Source organism: Salmo trutta, chromosome 13 (assembly GCF_901001165.1).
Source record: "Salmo trutta chromosome 13, fSalTru1.1, whole genome shotgun sequence".
Classification (NCBI taxonomy): domain Eukaryota; kingdom Metazoa; phylum Chordata; class Actinopteri; order Salmoniformes; family Salmonidae; genus Salmo; species Salmo trutta.
This window is the reverse complement of record NC_042969.1, coordinates 14,830,635-14,845,203: the sequence shown is the minus strand read 5'-3', so window position 1 is coordinate 14,845,203 and position 14,569 is coordinate 14,830,635. Positions and strand designations below refer to the sequence as shown.

Here is a 14,569-nt window from a genome sequence, read left to right as displayed (position 1 = left end):
ACAGATGAGACAGATTAATCCCCGATCCTCAACAGAGTCCATACTTAGACAAAAAGGTAACTGGGAATCCTTAAAGACCACATGCAAGGCCATAATGAGCTGGTTGTCTACTGGGAGGCTGAAAAGAGCAATGACTGTCCTGGCTTAGTGGATCATATTGGAAAAGGCTCCCCTTCTGACATCAATTTATACATCAGGCCAGTTTAATGTTTATCCAAATCTTTGTCCATAAGAATGTATGTACATATTTCACAAGCAAAAATATGACGCAGCCATTATGACAAATACACTTTTCAGCCAACCAATCAGAGCTCCACACACAGGAAGTACGGGTTACAGTAGCCATTAGAGAACTGAACCAACTTAAAAGATGTTCCATGTTGAAGGCACGGGAAGCAGGATTTGGATACTGGATTCTGGTTACAGTTAAAGAGTACTGGGTGTCGGCAGATCTAGACAGCTAAAGGGTTTCTTTTGGGGGGGGGTATTTGATTGTTTTAACTAAGGGGCAGAGTTGGGGGTCGGTACCTGTTCATAGGATAGTATTGGACTCGTCAGAAAAGGTTCGCATGAGCAGGGGCCTGGCTGAAGACCGGGGAGACTGGGTTTCCCCCTCGCCAGACTGAACCACCGGCTTCTTCTGGAAGGGTGAAGCAAGAGACACTAATGGCACCTCGTGCTGACAGACAGACACTTACACACTTGAGACAGAAGCTGGACAATATAATGTAGTTTAAACACACACTCTCCTTGGTGAATTCTCTCTCCTCTACCCAGGAGGGTCAATGTTTTAGAAAGCTTGCGTCGTTCTTAATGTTGCATCATTTAAAGTCAACACAAAGCCATCATAATGGACTAATACACATTATTGGTACAGCTATCCAAATACTTCAAATATCCTTTGGGGCATTTGGGTGACTTTCACTAGAAAGTTCTGATTAAAAAGACACATTCATAGCAACACACAACCACCAAGAAATGTCTGTAGTGGCCCACTGCGGTTGTGGTTGGGTCCAGGGTATGGGGTTGGCTGGAGTCTGGGGCACGCTGGCATGCAGGTAAACCTCATTTGTTTGCGTGCTGCATTCACCTGGACAGGCATGCAGAGACAGCAGGCACAGTGGCAGCACGGGCAGGAAAGACACACGGACTGATGCACTCAGACACACTGAATTAGACCAACGCTGCAGCAACAAACTAAAAACCACAATTGCTGGGGAAGTGAGATGGCTGGACATTGGGCAACCCAGCATTTACATAAGCATTCTCAAATGATCCTGAAATAACAAAAAAATGTACCACCCAGTCTAGACAGTGGTTAGAAAGGTAGCTTCTCTTTAACCTCACCATGACCTGAACAGGGAACCTCTAGAATGGTCAATAAAGGAAGGAGGAGGGGACGAATCTGACAAGCAGGACAGGACAGATGGGAGGAGAGTGAGTGGGGGAGCAAGGAGGAGAGTGAGTGGGGGAGCAAGGAGGAGAGTGAGTGGGGGAGCAAGGAGGAGAGTGGGTGGGGGAGCAAGGAGGAGAGTGGGTGGGGGAGCAAGGAGGAGAGTGGGTGGGGGAACAAGGAGGAGAGTGGGTGGGGGAACAAGGAGGAGAGTGGGTGGGGGAACAAGGAGGAGAGTGGGTGGGGGAACAAGGAGGAGAGTGGGTGGGGGAACAAGGAGGAGAGTGAGTGGGGGAACAAGGAGGAGAGTGAGTGGGGGAACAAGGAGGAGAGTGAGTGGGGGAACAAGGAGGAGAGTGAGTGGGGGAACAAGGAGGAGAGTGAGTGGGGGAACAAGGAGGAGAGTGAGTGGGGGAACAAGGAGGAGAGTGAGTGGGGGAACAAGGAGGAGAGTGAGTGGGGGAACAAGGAGGAGAGTGAGTGGGGGAACAAGGAGGAGAGTGAGTGGGGGAACAAGGAGGAGAGTGAGTGGGGGAACAAGGAGGAGAGTGAGTGGGGGAACAAGGAGGAGAGTGAGTGGGGGAACAAGGAGGAGAGTGAGTGGGGGAACAAGGAGGAGAGTGAGTGGGGGAACAAGGAGGAGAGTGAGTGGGGGAACAAGGAGGAGAGTGAGTGGGGGAACAGGAGGAGAGTGGAGTGGGGGAACAAGGAGGAGAGTGAGTGGGGGAACAAGGAGGAGAGTGAGTGGGGGAACAAGGAGGAGAGTGAGTGGGGAACAAGGAGGAGAGTGAGTGGGGGAACAAGGAGGAGAGTGAGTGGGGGAACAAGGAGGAGAGTGAGTGGGGGAACAAGGAGGAGAGTGAGTGGGGGAACAAGGAGGAGAGTGAGTGGGGGAACAAGGAGGAGAGTGAGTGGGGGAACAAGGAGGAGAGTGAGTGGGGGAACAAGGAGGAGAGTGAGTGGGGGAACAAGGAGGAGAGTGAGTGGGGGAACAAGGAGGAGAGTGGGTGGGGGAACAAGGAGGAGAGTGAGTGGGGAGCAAGGAGGAGAGTGAGTGGGGGAGCAAGGAGGAGAGTGAGTGGGGGAGCAAGGAGGAGAGTGAGTGGGGGAGCAAGGAGGAGAGTGAGTGGGGGAGCAAGGAGGAGAGTGAGTGGGGGAACAAGGAGGAGAGTGAGTGGGGGAACAAGGAGGAGAGTGAGTGGGGGAACAAGGAGGAGAGTGGGTGGGGGAACAAGGAGGAGAGTGGGTGGGGGAACAAGGAGGAGAGTGGGTGGGGGAACAAGGAGGAGAGTGGGTGGGGGAACAAGGAGGAGAGTGGGTGGGGGAACAAGGAGGAGAGTGGGTGGGGGAACAAGGAGGAGAGTGGGTGGGGGAACAAGGAGGAGAGTGGGTGGGGGAACAAGGAGGAGAGTGGGTGGGGGAACAAGGAGGAGAGTGGGTGGGGGAACAAGGAGGAGAGTGGGTGGGGGAACAAGGAGGAGAGTGAGTGGGGGAACAAGGAGGAGAGTGGGTGGGGGAACAAGGAGGAGAGTGGGTGGGGGAACAAGGAGGAGAGTGAGTGGGGGAACAAGGAGGAGAGTGAGTGGGGGAACAAGGAGGAGAGAAGAGGCAGTAAAGGGAAAAAGCAGGCAGAGAGAGAGACCTCAGTCACTCCAGGAGAAGCTGTGAGTACTGGCGGTCTGCGACAGCATGAAGATAGTGGACGTCCCCGACGAAGGAAGCCGTTGCTTGATCTGCAGCAAAGCAGGCAGGACAGAAAGGAAGAAACAGAAGAGGCAATAAGAGGAAGTGAGACAGAGGGGAAGAGAGACTGTAGAGAATGTATTAATACAAAGCAGCAGAGTTAGAGAGATAGCATTTAGTTAAGGTGGGGAAGAGTCTTATATAGGGTGCGGCAAGGTAGCCTCGAGGTTAGAGCGTTGGGCCAGTAACCGAAAGGTCGCTGGTTCGAATACCGGAGCCGGTAAGGTGAAAACTCCCTGTGCAATTGAACAAGGCACTTAACCCTAATTGCTCCAGGGGCGCTGGGCAATGGTGACCCTGGCAGTGAACCCACTCCCTACAGGTGTCTCAAGAGGTGGGACACTTAAGAAACGCACAAGTGTGTAACAGGACAAATATAAGCACTCCCCAAATTATTAATACATGATTCATCCGTCGGAATTCCAGATGGTGAAGCGTGATTCATCACTCCAGATTATCTTAGGCTTGGGTGCGGCTGCTAGGCCACAGAAACCCATTTCTTGAAGCTCCCGACGCACAGTCCTTGTGCTGACGTTGCTTCCAGAGGCAGTTTGGAACTCGGTAGTGAGTGTTGCAACCGAGGACAGATCTAGCAGGGCAGAAATTTGACAAACTGACTTGTTGGAACGGTGCCACGTTGAAAGTCACTGATCTCTTCAGTAAGGCCATTCTACTGCCAATGTTTGTCTATGGCGACTGCATGGCTGTGTGCTTGATTTTCTACACCTGTCAGCAACGGGTGAGGCTGAAATAGCCAAATCCACTCATTTGAAGGGGTGTGCAGATACTTTTGTATGCATGCACGTACAGTTGAAATCAGAAGTTTACAGAGACTTGGAGTCATTAAAACTCGTTTTTCAACCACTCCACAAATTTCTTGTTAGCAAACTATAGTTTAGGCAAGTCGGTTAGGACATCTACTTTGTGCATGACAAGTCATTTTTCCAACAATTGTTTACAGACATATTATTTAACTTATAATTCACTATCACAATTCCAGTGGGTCAGAAGTTTACATACGCTAAGTTGACTGTGCCTTTAAAAAGCTTGGAAAATTCCAGCAAATGACGTCATGGCTTTAGAAGCTTCTGATAGACTAATTGACATAATTTGAGTCAATTGGAGGTGTACCTGTGGATGTATTTCAAGGCCTACCTTCAAACTCAGTGCCTCTTTGCTTGACATCATGGGAAATCCAAATAATTCAGCCAAAAAAAATATATAAAAAAATAAATAAAATTGTAGACCTCCACAAGTCTGGTTCATTCAAGGGAGCAATTTCCAAACGCCTGAAGGTACCACGTTCATCTGTACAAACAATAGTACGCAAGTATAAACACCATGGGACGACGCAGCCATCATACCGCTCAGGAAGGAGACGCGTTCTGTCTCCTAGAGATTAATGTACTTTGGTGCGAAAAGTGCAAATCAATCCCAGAACAATAGCAAAGGACCTTGTGAAGATGCTGGAGGAAACCGGTACAAAAGTTCCTATATCCACAGTAAAACGAGTCCTATATCGACATAACCTGAAAGGCCGCTCAGAAAGGAAGAAGCCACTGCTCCAAAACCGCCATAAAAAAGCCAGACCACGGTTTGCAATTGCACATGGGGACAAACATAGTACTTTTTGGAGAAATGTCCTCTGGTCTGATGAAACAAAAATATAACTGTTTGGCCATAATGACCATCATTATGTTTGGAGGAAAAAGGGGGAGGTTTGCAAGCCGAAGAACACAATCCCAACTGTGAAGCACGGGGGTGGCAGCATTATGTTGTGGGGGTGCTTTGCTGCAGGAGGGACTGGTGCACTTCACAAAATAGATGGCATCTTGAGGGCAAATAATGTGGATATATTGACGCAACATCTCAAGACATCGGTCAGGAAGTTAAAGCTTGGTCGCAAATGGGTCTTCCAAATGGACAATGACCCCCAAGCATACTTCCAAAGTTGTGGCAAAATGGCTTAAGGACAACAAAGGTATTGGAGTGGCCATCACAAAGACCTGACCTCAATCCCATAGAAAATTTGTGAGCAGAACTGAAAAAGCGTGTGCAAGCAAGCGTGACATGACCTGTGTCAGGCCACTGGATGCAGTATCTCAGAAAGGGCTGCCCTCCTGGGCTTTTTACGCACAAGTGTCTACAGCAGGGTTCTCCAACAGGTAGAGCTACCAGTAGCTCGCAGCCCACCTACCAGTAGCTCGCAGCCCACCTACCAGTAGCTCGCAGCCCACCTACCAGTAGCTCGCAGCCCACCTACCAGTAGCTCGCAGCCCACCTACCAGTAGCTCGCCAATCAATTGTGAAAGTACATTCATTTTTCACGTGTTCCATCGCAATCTGTCAAACTCCTGGCCACTTTCAAATCAAAGCCATATTGACATTATCCCAGCCCTGATTAGTCACTATTGGTTTAAAAAGCCAAACTTCAACTCTGTGTTTGGTGTGCGAGTTTGTCCATCACCCTGTATGTAGCCAGTTAGCGATACTAATGATAACGTATTGTGGGCAGAAAGACTTTCTCCAAAAACCTCCTCAATTAAACGTTAACTGTTAACAGTTGCCATAGTTGCGCAAAGTGTCATGACATGTGCTGCAGCAGTAGGCCTAATAGCAGAAACGTCAGAATGACACATTCCTCTTGCTAAATGCGCTATTAAAGGGTTATTACACTCAAATCTAAGTGTGTTAGTTTCTCTTTTTCAGACCTCAGAAATGGTTTTCTGATGTGATTTAAGCACTGACATGGACTCAGAACATCTGTGTTGTTTCTTTGAATAATAGTATTATTGAGAGTAAAAAACAGAAAATAATCCAAAACCAGGAAAAATAAAACAGAATTCGGGAAAATACAAAATAATTGTATGGTGCCTGTCGTACCAAATACCGTTTATTAACCACCATCTTACCAGTTATCTTGACAGAAAACACATCTTGTACACTAAAGGACCAGAGAAAAGTTGCAGAGGAGAGAAGAACGAGCCTATTTGAAAGCTATAAAAAAAATAGCTTGCAATGTTTCATTTGTTTTAAGTAGCTCTCATGCTAGAAAAGGTTGGAGACCCCTGGTCTACGGTTTACCGAGAATGGTGGGACAAACAAAAAGCATCCAGTCAGCGGCAGTCCTGTGGGCGAAAACAGCTAATTGTCGGGAGGTCGAAGGAAAATGGCAAGAATCGCGCAAGCTAACAGGCCAGCCACCGACAGACAAATAACGACGCAGTACAACAGTGGTGTGCAGAACAGCATCTCGGCGATCCTAGTCACGAATGGGCTATTGCAGCGACCACACAAGGTTTCACTCCGATCAGCTAAAAACAAGAAGCAGCAGCTCCAATGGGCACGTGATCACCAATACTAGACAATTGAGTGGAAAAACATTGCCTGGTCCGACGAATCACGGTTTCTGTAGCGTCATGCTGATGGTAGAGTCCGGATTTGGCGTAAACAGCATGAGTCCATGGACCCATCCTGCCTGGTGTCAACAGTACAGGCTGGTGGCGGTGGTGGTGTACCGCCGTCCAATCTGCAGCAACTGTGTGACGCCATCGCGTCAGCATGGACCATAATCCCTGTTGAACTTTTCCGACTTGTAGAATCCATGCCCCGAAGAACTCAGGCTGTTCTGGAGGCAAAGTACTAGATGGGTGTACCTAATAAACAGAGTTGGGCCAACGCGGTTTCTGTCTGAACGTTCCCAGAGCGCCACTTTCTCCTCCATAGCCGTTGCGAAGTGAAAGTTGACTTCACAGTACAGATATGTTGAATGCTAATCAATAAAAACGTCTTAAATTCACTGCTCTGTTTTGTTTGTTTACAGAGGGTCATTTCATAGGGAATTGTCATTGGTCTCTCGCTCGCTCTATCAACAAAATATATATAGCTCTGGGTGGGATTGGGCCTTTGCCGAGACCGTATAGCTTTCAACAACTTTCCTCAATGGTATCAGGTTAGACTCTTGCCGTTAGAAGAGTATTGGTATTGTGGGTTAAAATGTAACCTTTCTTGGTCTCAATGAATGTTATATCAAACCTTTTTTTGGGGTTACCAGAGCAAAAACAACCTAAAAATAAGATTTAATGAAATGTATTTGAACCACAGAATTGATAGACAATGAGTTATATGGTGCACAAATAGCTGACCACCAGTGTATCCCCGACACCTTTTAATCTGATCTCATGAACATTCTGAAAATCATTATGAGGTTGTTAAACATTTATCGGCCATACAAAAAAAAAAAATGCATTTGTAAGGGGATATTTTAGTTGAAAAAAATCAAATAGATTTCATTTAACTTGAAATTAATAACCAAATGAGTCATCACACCATTCCTAATACTTTGAAGGAAAACTAATGACTCATAGGGAGTTAATTGAGTGACAGACAATACCAGGGGATACTGGCCTCAGATGGGAGACTGGGGCAATCTCCATCCATATCAACAACACAAATCAGACCGCTATGGAGGAGCTCTTTAACCTCTACAGGATCCGTGTCCCGACCTCAGGACAGTTGAGCTAACGTAGGCTAATGTGATTAGCATGAGGTTGTAAGAAATGAAAAACAATCCAGGACAGACAAATGATATGGGCAGAAAGCTTAAATTCTTGTTAATCTAACTACACTGTCCATTTTACAGTAGCTATTACAGTGAAAGAATACCATGCTATTGTTTGAGGAGTGCACAATTGTGAACTTGAAAATGTATAAATAAACAAAATAGGCACATTTGGACAGTCTTGGTACAACATTTTGAATAGATATGCAATAGTTCATTGGATCAGTCTAAACCTTTGCACATACACTGCTGCCATCTAGTGGCCAAAGTCAAAATTGTGCCTGGGCTGGAATAATTCATAATGGCCTCTTGCATTTCAAAGATGACAGCACAAAAAAAAAAAACTTTTTCTTTGTATCATCTTTTACTAGATCTAATGTGTTATGTTCTCCTACATTAATTTCACATTTACACAAACTTCAAAGTGTTTCCTTTCAAATGGTATCAAGAATATGCATATCCTTGCTTCAGGTCCTGAGCGACAGGTAGTTAGATTTGGGTGTGTCATTTTAGGTGAACATTTTAAAAAGGGGCGGATCCTTTAATGTGTTTAGAGCGATGGGCTCCGTCAAGCATGACCAAGTCTTCTTGGAGACACAAATGGATACTTTCAAGGACAAAATGTTCATTCTAAATATAAACAAAGATGGTCATGATGTATAAACAGAAATACAGGGACGTCTGAACGTCTCATTCCACTGACGCATAAAGGACAAGTCATAGCCCATAGAAATGATGAAAGATATGAACACAGGAAAACTACTATGAAGTGTTTTGAACAGTTGTTATCCCTTCTAACATTAAAACGATATGGTATCTCTGTGTGTGGACAGTACCTGTCGTGAGTGGGGCCCGCGGGGCTCTCGGAGGACCAGCAGCAGGATCTCAGGCAGCAGGCTGAGCAGGATGAGCAGGATGATGATCAGCCAGGCTGACACAGAGCTCAGCATATTAGCAAACACAAAGTAGAGACGCTGTTGCCGAAGGAAAGGCCTGACGGGAGGGAGAGGGTTTACAACATTCACATAGGTCAGTCCAAATTCAGCAGTCACACGGTGCTACATGGTGTGCTGGCTTTTGCTCCAGCCCATCACTAACTATAAAAAAAATATTGGCCGAACAAGAGCCATCTGTTCTTTCGACCAATCGATTGGTCTCGATTTTAAAACGTGTATTTTTTCCATGTATAGAAACATCCTATGTGTTTTAATCAAATCAACTATATGCACTGAGCTTGTCTGAAGCTTTAAGTGCACTGATGAAATAATTAAGACAAACGACTAGAGGGAGTCCGACCGCAATTGATTTGATTGTGCTGCGCCTGGCTCAGACTCGCTGCGCTGTCACCAAAAAAAAGACAGCGAGTGACTGTGACTAGCACCCGTTGTCTCGCTCTCCTCCCTGCTGCAGCGACCACCACAGAACATCAACGGGGTTTATGGTGCTGTCAGTGTTGCTGAAGCTGCAACAATTATAGCCATTTCTGACTGAAAAGTTATGTTATCGAAATCCTTAATTTGTTAAGGAAAAACATTCCCTATTTCCTTGGCCTCAAATCTTGCTCTCGTTACGTCACAAGTATGCACCACATGCACATGACCAATAGGACCTACAACATATCATAGTCAGGTCAATAAATTGGTTAGAAACTATGAACAAAGTAACAGCAAAAAAAGTGACAAATTCGAAACGGGGGAATGTTTACTGGTTGCTCAGGAGGTAAAGGGGAAGTCAGATATGTAGAATGAATTTGGCTAGAAAATACTGAAGATCAAGAAAAATAAGGTGCAAATGCTGCATGCATATTATGTGTGCCAAACAGATGGTGCTACATTACAATATAATTTTTCTGACAGTTTGGAACAATGTAAACACTACAAATTATAAACGAGTCGGTTGTAAAAATAATTGTAAATCCTTTATTACAGCAAAGACTAAAAACAGATGCATTCATTTAGGACTATATTGTTTACGTTGATTATGCATTTGTCGATTTATTTTAAAACTAAAATGCTTGATTGCATTTCAAATCATGAATGACTTGAATGCTGTGTGATGACGAGAACGAATAAACGATTGATACAGTAGCCTATATACAGTGCATTCGGAAAGTATTCAGACCCCTTGACCTTCTCCACATTGTTAGGTTACAGCCTTTTTATAAAAGTGATTAAATCGTTTTTTCCCTCATCAATCAACACACACAATAACCCATAATGACGAAGCAAAAACAAGTGTTTAGAAATGTTTGCTAATATATAAATATATATATTTATTTTTATGAAATATCACATTTACTTAAGTATCCAGACCCTTTACTCAGTACTTTGTTGAAGCACCATTGGCAGCGATTACAGCCTCGAGTCTTCTTGGGTATGATGCTACAAGCGGGTTCAAGTACGGGCTCTGAATAGGGCATTCAAGAACATTGTGACTTGTCCCGAAGCCACTCCTGCGTTGTCTTGGCTGTGTGCTTAGGGTCGTTCTCCTGCTCTGACATGCACTGTCAACTGTGGGACCTTATATACAGGTGTGTGCCTTTCCAAATCATGTCTAATCAATTGAATTTACCACAGGTGGACTCCAATCAAGTTGTAGAAACATCAAGGATGATCAATGGAAACAAGATGCACCTGAGCTCAATTTCGAGTCTCATAGCAAAGGGTCTGAATACTTATGTAAATAAGGCATCTTTTTGTTGTTGTTGCAAATCTGTCTAAAAACCTGGTTTTGCTTTGTCATTATGGGGTAGTGTGTGTAGATTGCTGAGGATATATAATTCAAAAACAAACAATTTTAGATTAAGGCAGTAATGTAAAATGTGGAAAAGGTCAGGGGGTCAGAAAACTTTCCCAAGGCACTAAGTATTGAAATATAGGCCTAAGTAAGTTACGGTATTGACTAAACAGGATGCGCTCTTAGACCTACAGCTCGGTGGTGTTTACGCAAGGCTGCTATACTAAGACCACTAATGACAATGACATTACTTAATATAACGATGATAATAATAACAACGACGAGATCAAGGAAGGTTATTATTATTTTAAATATACAAATTCGGACAATTTGGAACAGTTAAACGCAACGCTGTCATCAAGGCAAAGGGTGGCTATTATCTCAAAGATAAAATATATATTTTGATTAGTTTAACACTTTTTTGGTTACTAAATCATTCCATGTGTGTTATTTCATAGTTTTGATGTCCTCACTATTTTGATGTCCTCACTATTACTCTACAATGTAGAAAATAGTAAAAATAAAGAAAAACCCTTGAATGAGTAGGTGTTGCTAAACTTTGAATCGGTAGTGTATGTGGATGATGTATAAAGCCAGGCACATTTAACAGTTAGGTTATTGATTACAGACCTAATTAAGTTGGGGTTTCTGCTCTCCTCACTTTTCTTAGACAATTAAGGCGAGTGCCGTTTTCTCATCTAACTCCACTGCTGCTTCCGCCGCATTGTTCTCAACATGCTGGTTAACTTTGCTATTATGCCCATAGAAACATGGTCTAGGAAAAGGCACCATTTCAACAGCGCACTGATGTGTTTCAGAACCGCGGATAGCGCATTCGTTTTAAAATAGGATTTTTTCATTTGTGTTACACCATTGTTTTTAAATAATATAACCACATACAATTTCAGTAGCACGTCTTAGAATGATGGACTGTGCCATCCCCGCAATAGATCAGTCCACTAGGCGCAAATCAGACAGCTGTCTTGTACACCAGGATTATCATTATTCTTTTTTGCTACTGCTCGACTAAAGAAATCTCGGACGACCAACAGCCTATCAACCAGTCGACTAAATGGGGTCAGCCCTAATTGAAGTATGCACCAGATGGTCCAGTACTCACCATATGATCCCACCCCAGAAGAAGCTGAAGAACATGTAGAAGGCCAGCGAGCCCCAGATGACAAAGTGATTGATCCACGTCCAATGGCGAGTGTCCATTGCCAGCTAGAACCACAAAGAGAAGACAAGTGTTACCATTGGTCTAAAAATGTACTTCAAATAACACAATTGAGTTATAACGTGCTTTACCTTCAGTGTCACGGTGAAAACGAGGACAGTAAAAACAATCGTTCCGAACGACCAATTCCCAAACACCTGGCCATTATCCTGCAGGGCGGGGTTACTAAAGAGAAAGCGGACCCCAAAGAAGAATAAGAGGCCCTGGTAGACCCCCAGTAGTGTCCAGTACAGGAAGGGGCCCCAACGCAACATGGCATTCTTTGCTACGTCCCTAAGGAGAGAGGGAGAAAAGAGGGCAGGAAGGGAGGATGGGGAGACCGTAAGAATACAAAGACTTGCCTGGCTAGTCCTAATCACACTAGCGGCATAGCCTGTGCATTCTCTATGTAGGTGCAGAATTAATAGTTTAGTTCTCGGTCCTACCTGTAGAGGGCGGCGTTGTCCATCAGGACCTCAATACAGATGTGCTGCTCCAAGAGGCTGTTGGCCAGGATAGGCATTGAGGTGAAACAGATGTTGTACATCGTCAGATAGGCTGCGTCGTAGAGGGGCTGGGGAGGACGGGAGGGAGGGGGAAGGGAGTGGAGGGATTGGGAACCAAGGGGTTAATTACACGGAGAGGAGAGCGCGCACACACACACACACACACACACACACACTAGCTACACAGCAAGAGGGCTCTATAGCCTTGAGCCCGTTGCCATGTGGCCACATGCAACAAACCATCCTTTGATATATATACACACACACAGATGGACCTGAGAGCAGGTCTGAGATGAGGGGCATATTTTTCACTGCGCTACTGAGAGACTATTTACATATCATAAGTTAGCTTTGTATACTCAGATGTGAAAATGTGGATCACCTCCTGCTAGAGTTAAACATGTGCCAAATTAATTAATCATTTGGCACATTGGCTAATACGGCCAAGAATTACTTGGTGTATTCAAGGGGATGTACTAGTCACACTGTATATAAATAATGTGAATTTCATATGTATATACTAATTTAGTCAATGTCACTCAGACATTGCGCGTCCTAATATTTAAACATTTCTTAATTCCATTCTTTTACTTTTAGATGTGTGTATTATTGTGAATTGTTAGATATTACTGCACTGTTGGAGCTAGGAACACAAGCATTTCGCTACACCCGCAATAACATCTGCTAAATATGTGTATGTGACCAATACAATTTGATATGTACTATATGTCATATATATATATCATACTGCAGCCACTCCAGGAGATCGAGGAGAGGGGGGGTCATTCCAACCAGAGGGGAAGAGTATGGGCGTAGACTGGAGAAGGTGCTGCGGTTCAATGGGATACTCTGCCGTTTCATGTTTAGAGCATCTTTGAACTTCAGAGAGAGGAGCCCCAGCAGGGCCCAGACCAGTACTCACTTGCTGGGAGTATCCACAGAAAAACTGGTACAAGAACTGAGGTAAGATGAAGCAGAGGTTCTGTAAACAAGAGTGTGGGAGAAAGATCCCGGGGTTAGGCAATGGACATCAAAAGGCAACGGACATCAATGGAGGCTGCTGAGGGGCGGACGGTTCATAAGTGGCTGGAATGGAGTGTAACGGAGTGGATGGAATGACATGAAAACCATGTGTTTGATACTATTCCCTTGACTCCATTCCGGTCATTTTTATGAGCCGTCCTCCCCTCAGCAGCCTCCACTGACAGATATGTCCTTTGGTGAAGAGCTTTGGTGTCCGGGTGTCAGCTAAATCACATGAGCTTGATCACAGTCCTTTATCGACATGAGAAGACTTGGCTGTGTACAGTTGTAGTCGAAAATGTACATACACTTAGGTTGGAGTCATTAAAACTCGTTTTTCAACCACTCCACAAATTTCTTGTTAACAAACTATAGTTTTGGCAAGTCGGTTAGGACATCTACTTTGTGCATGACAACTAATTGTTTACAGACAGATTATTTCACTTATATTTCAGAATATCACAATTCCAGTGGGTCAGAAGTTTACATACACTAAGTTGACTGTGCCTTTAAACAGCTTGGAAAATTCCAGAAAATGATGTCATGGCTTTAGAAGCTTCTAATAGGCTAATTGACATCATTTGAGTCAATTGGAGGTATTTCAAGGCCTACCTTCAAACTCAGTGCCTCTCTGCTTGACATCATGGGAAAATCAAAAGAAATCAGCCAAGACCTCAGAAAAAACATTGTAGACCTCGACAAGTCTGTGCAAACAATAGTACGCAAGTAAAAACATCATGGGACCACGCAGCCGTCATACCGCTCAGGAAGAAGACGTGTTCTGTCTCCTAGAGATGAACGTACTTTGGTGTGAAAAGTGCAAATCAATCCCAGAACAACAGCAAAGGACCTTGTGAAGATGCTGGAGGAAACCAGGTACAAAAGTATATATATCCACAGTAAAACGAGTCCTATATCGACATAACCTGAAAGGCCGCTCAGTAAGGAAGAAGCCACTGCTCCAAAACCTCCATAAAAAAGCCAGACTACGGTTTGCAACTGCACATGGGGACAAAGATTGTACTCTTTGGAGATATGTCCTCTAGTCTGATGAAACAAAAATAGAACTTTCTGGCCATAATGACCATCGCTATGTTTGGAGGAAAAAGGGGGAGGCTTGCAAGCCAAAGAACCACATCCCAACCGTGAAGCACGGGGGTGGCAGCATCATGTTGTGGGGGTGCTTTGCTGCAGGAGGGACTGGTGCACTTCACAAAATAGATGGCATCATGAGGCTGGAAAATTATGTGGATATATTGAAGCAACATCTCAAGACATCAGTCAGGAAGTTACAGCTTGGTCGCAAATGGGTCTTCCAAATGGACAATGACCCCAAGCATACTTCCAAAGTTGTGGCAAAATGGCTTAAGGACAACAAAGTCAAGGTATTG

At 44.6% G+C, this 14,569-nt stretch overlaps 1 protein-coding gene across 2 annotated transcripts in view; it reads right to left on the bottom strand.

Moving 5' to 3' along the window:
* LOC115205276 (phospholipid-transporting ATPase IG) overlaps window positions 1-14,569 on the bottom strand; it is a 67,387-nt gene that overhangs the window by 1,753 nt on the left and 51,065 nt on the right. The window contains exons 23-28 of one of the 2 annotated variants that reach the window (XM_029771071.1): window positions 13,078-13,137; window positions 12,096-12,223; window positions 11,742-11,943; window positions 11,554-11,657; window positions 8,534-8,690; window positions 529-640 (exon numbers count right to left, since the gene is read on the bottom strand). In XM_029771071.1, coding sequence (XP_029626931.1) covers window positions 533-640; window positions 8,534-8,690; window positions 11,554-11,657; window positions 11,742-11,943; window positions 12,096-12,223; window positions 13,078-13,137 — 759 coding nt within the window. In that variant the 3' untranslated portion in view covers window positions 529-532. The remainder of the gene's footprint in view (window positions 1-528; window positions 641-8,533; window positions 8,691-11,553; window positions 11,658-11,741; window positions 11,944-12,095; window positions 12,224-13,077; window positions 13,138-14,569) is intronic. The other variant, XM_029771072.1, reaches the window with a different exon arrangement.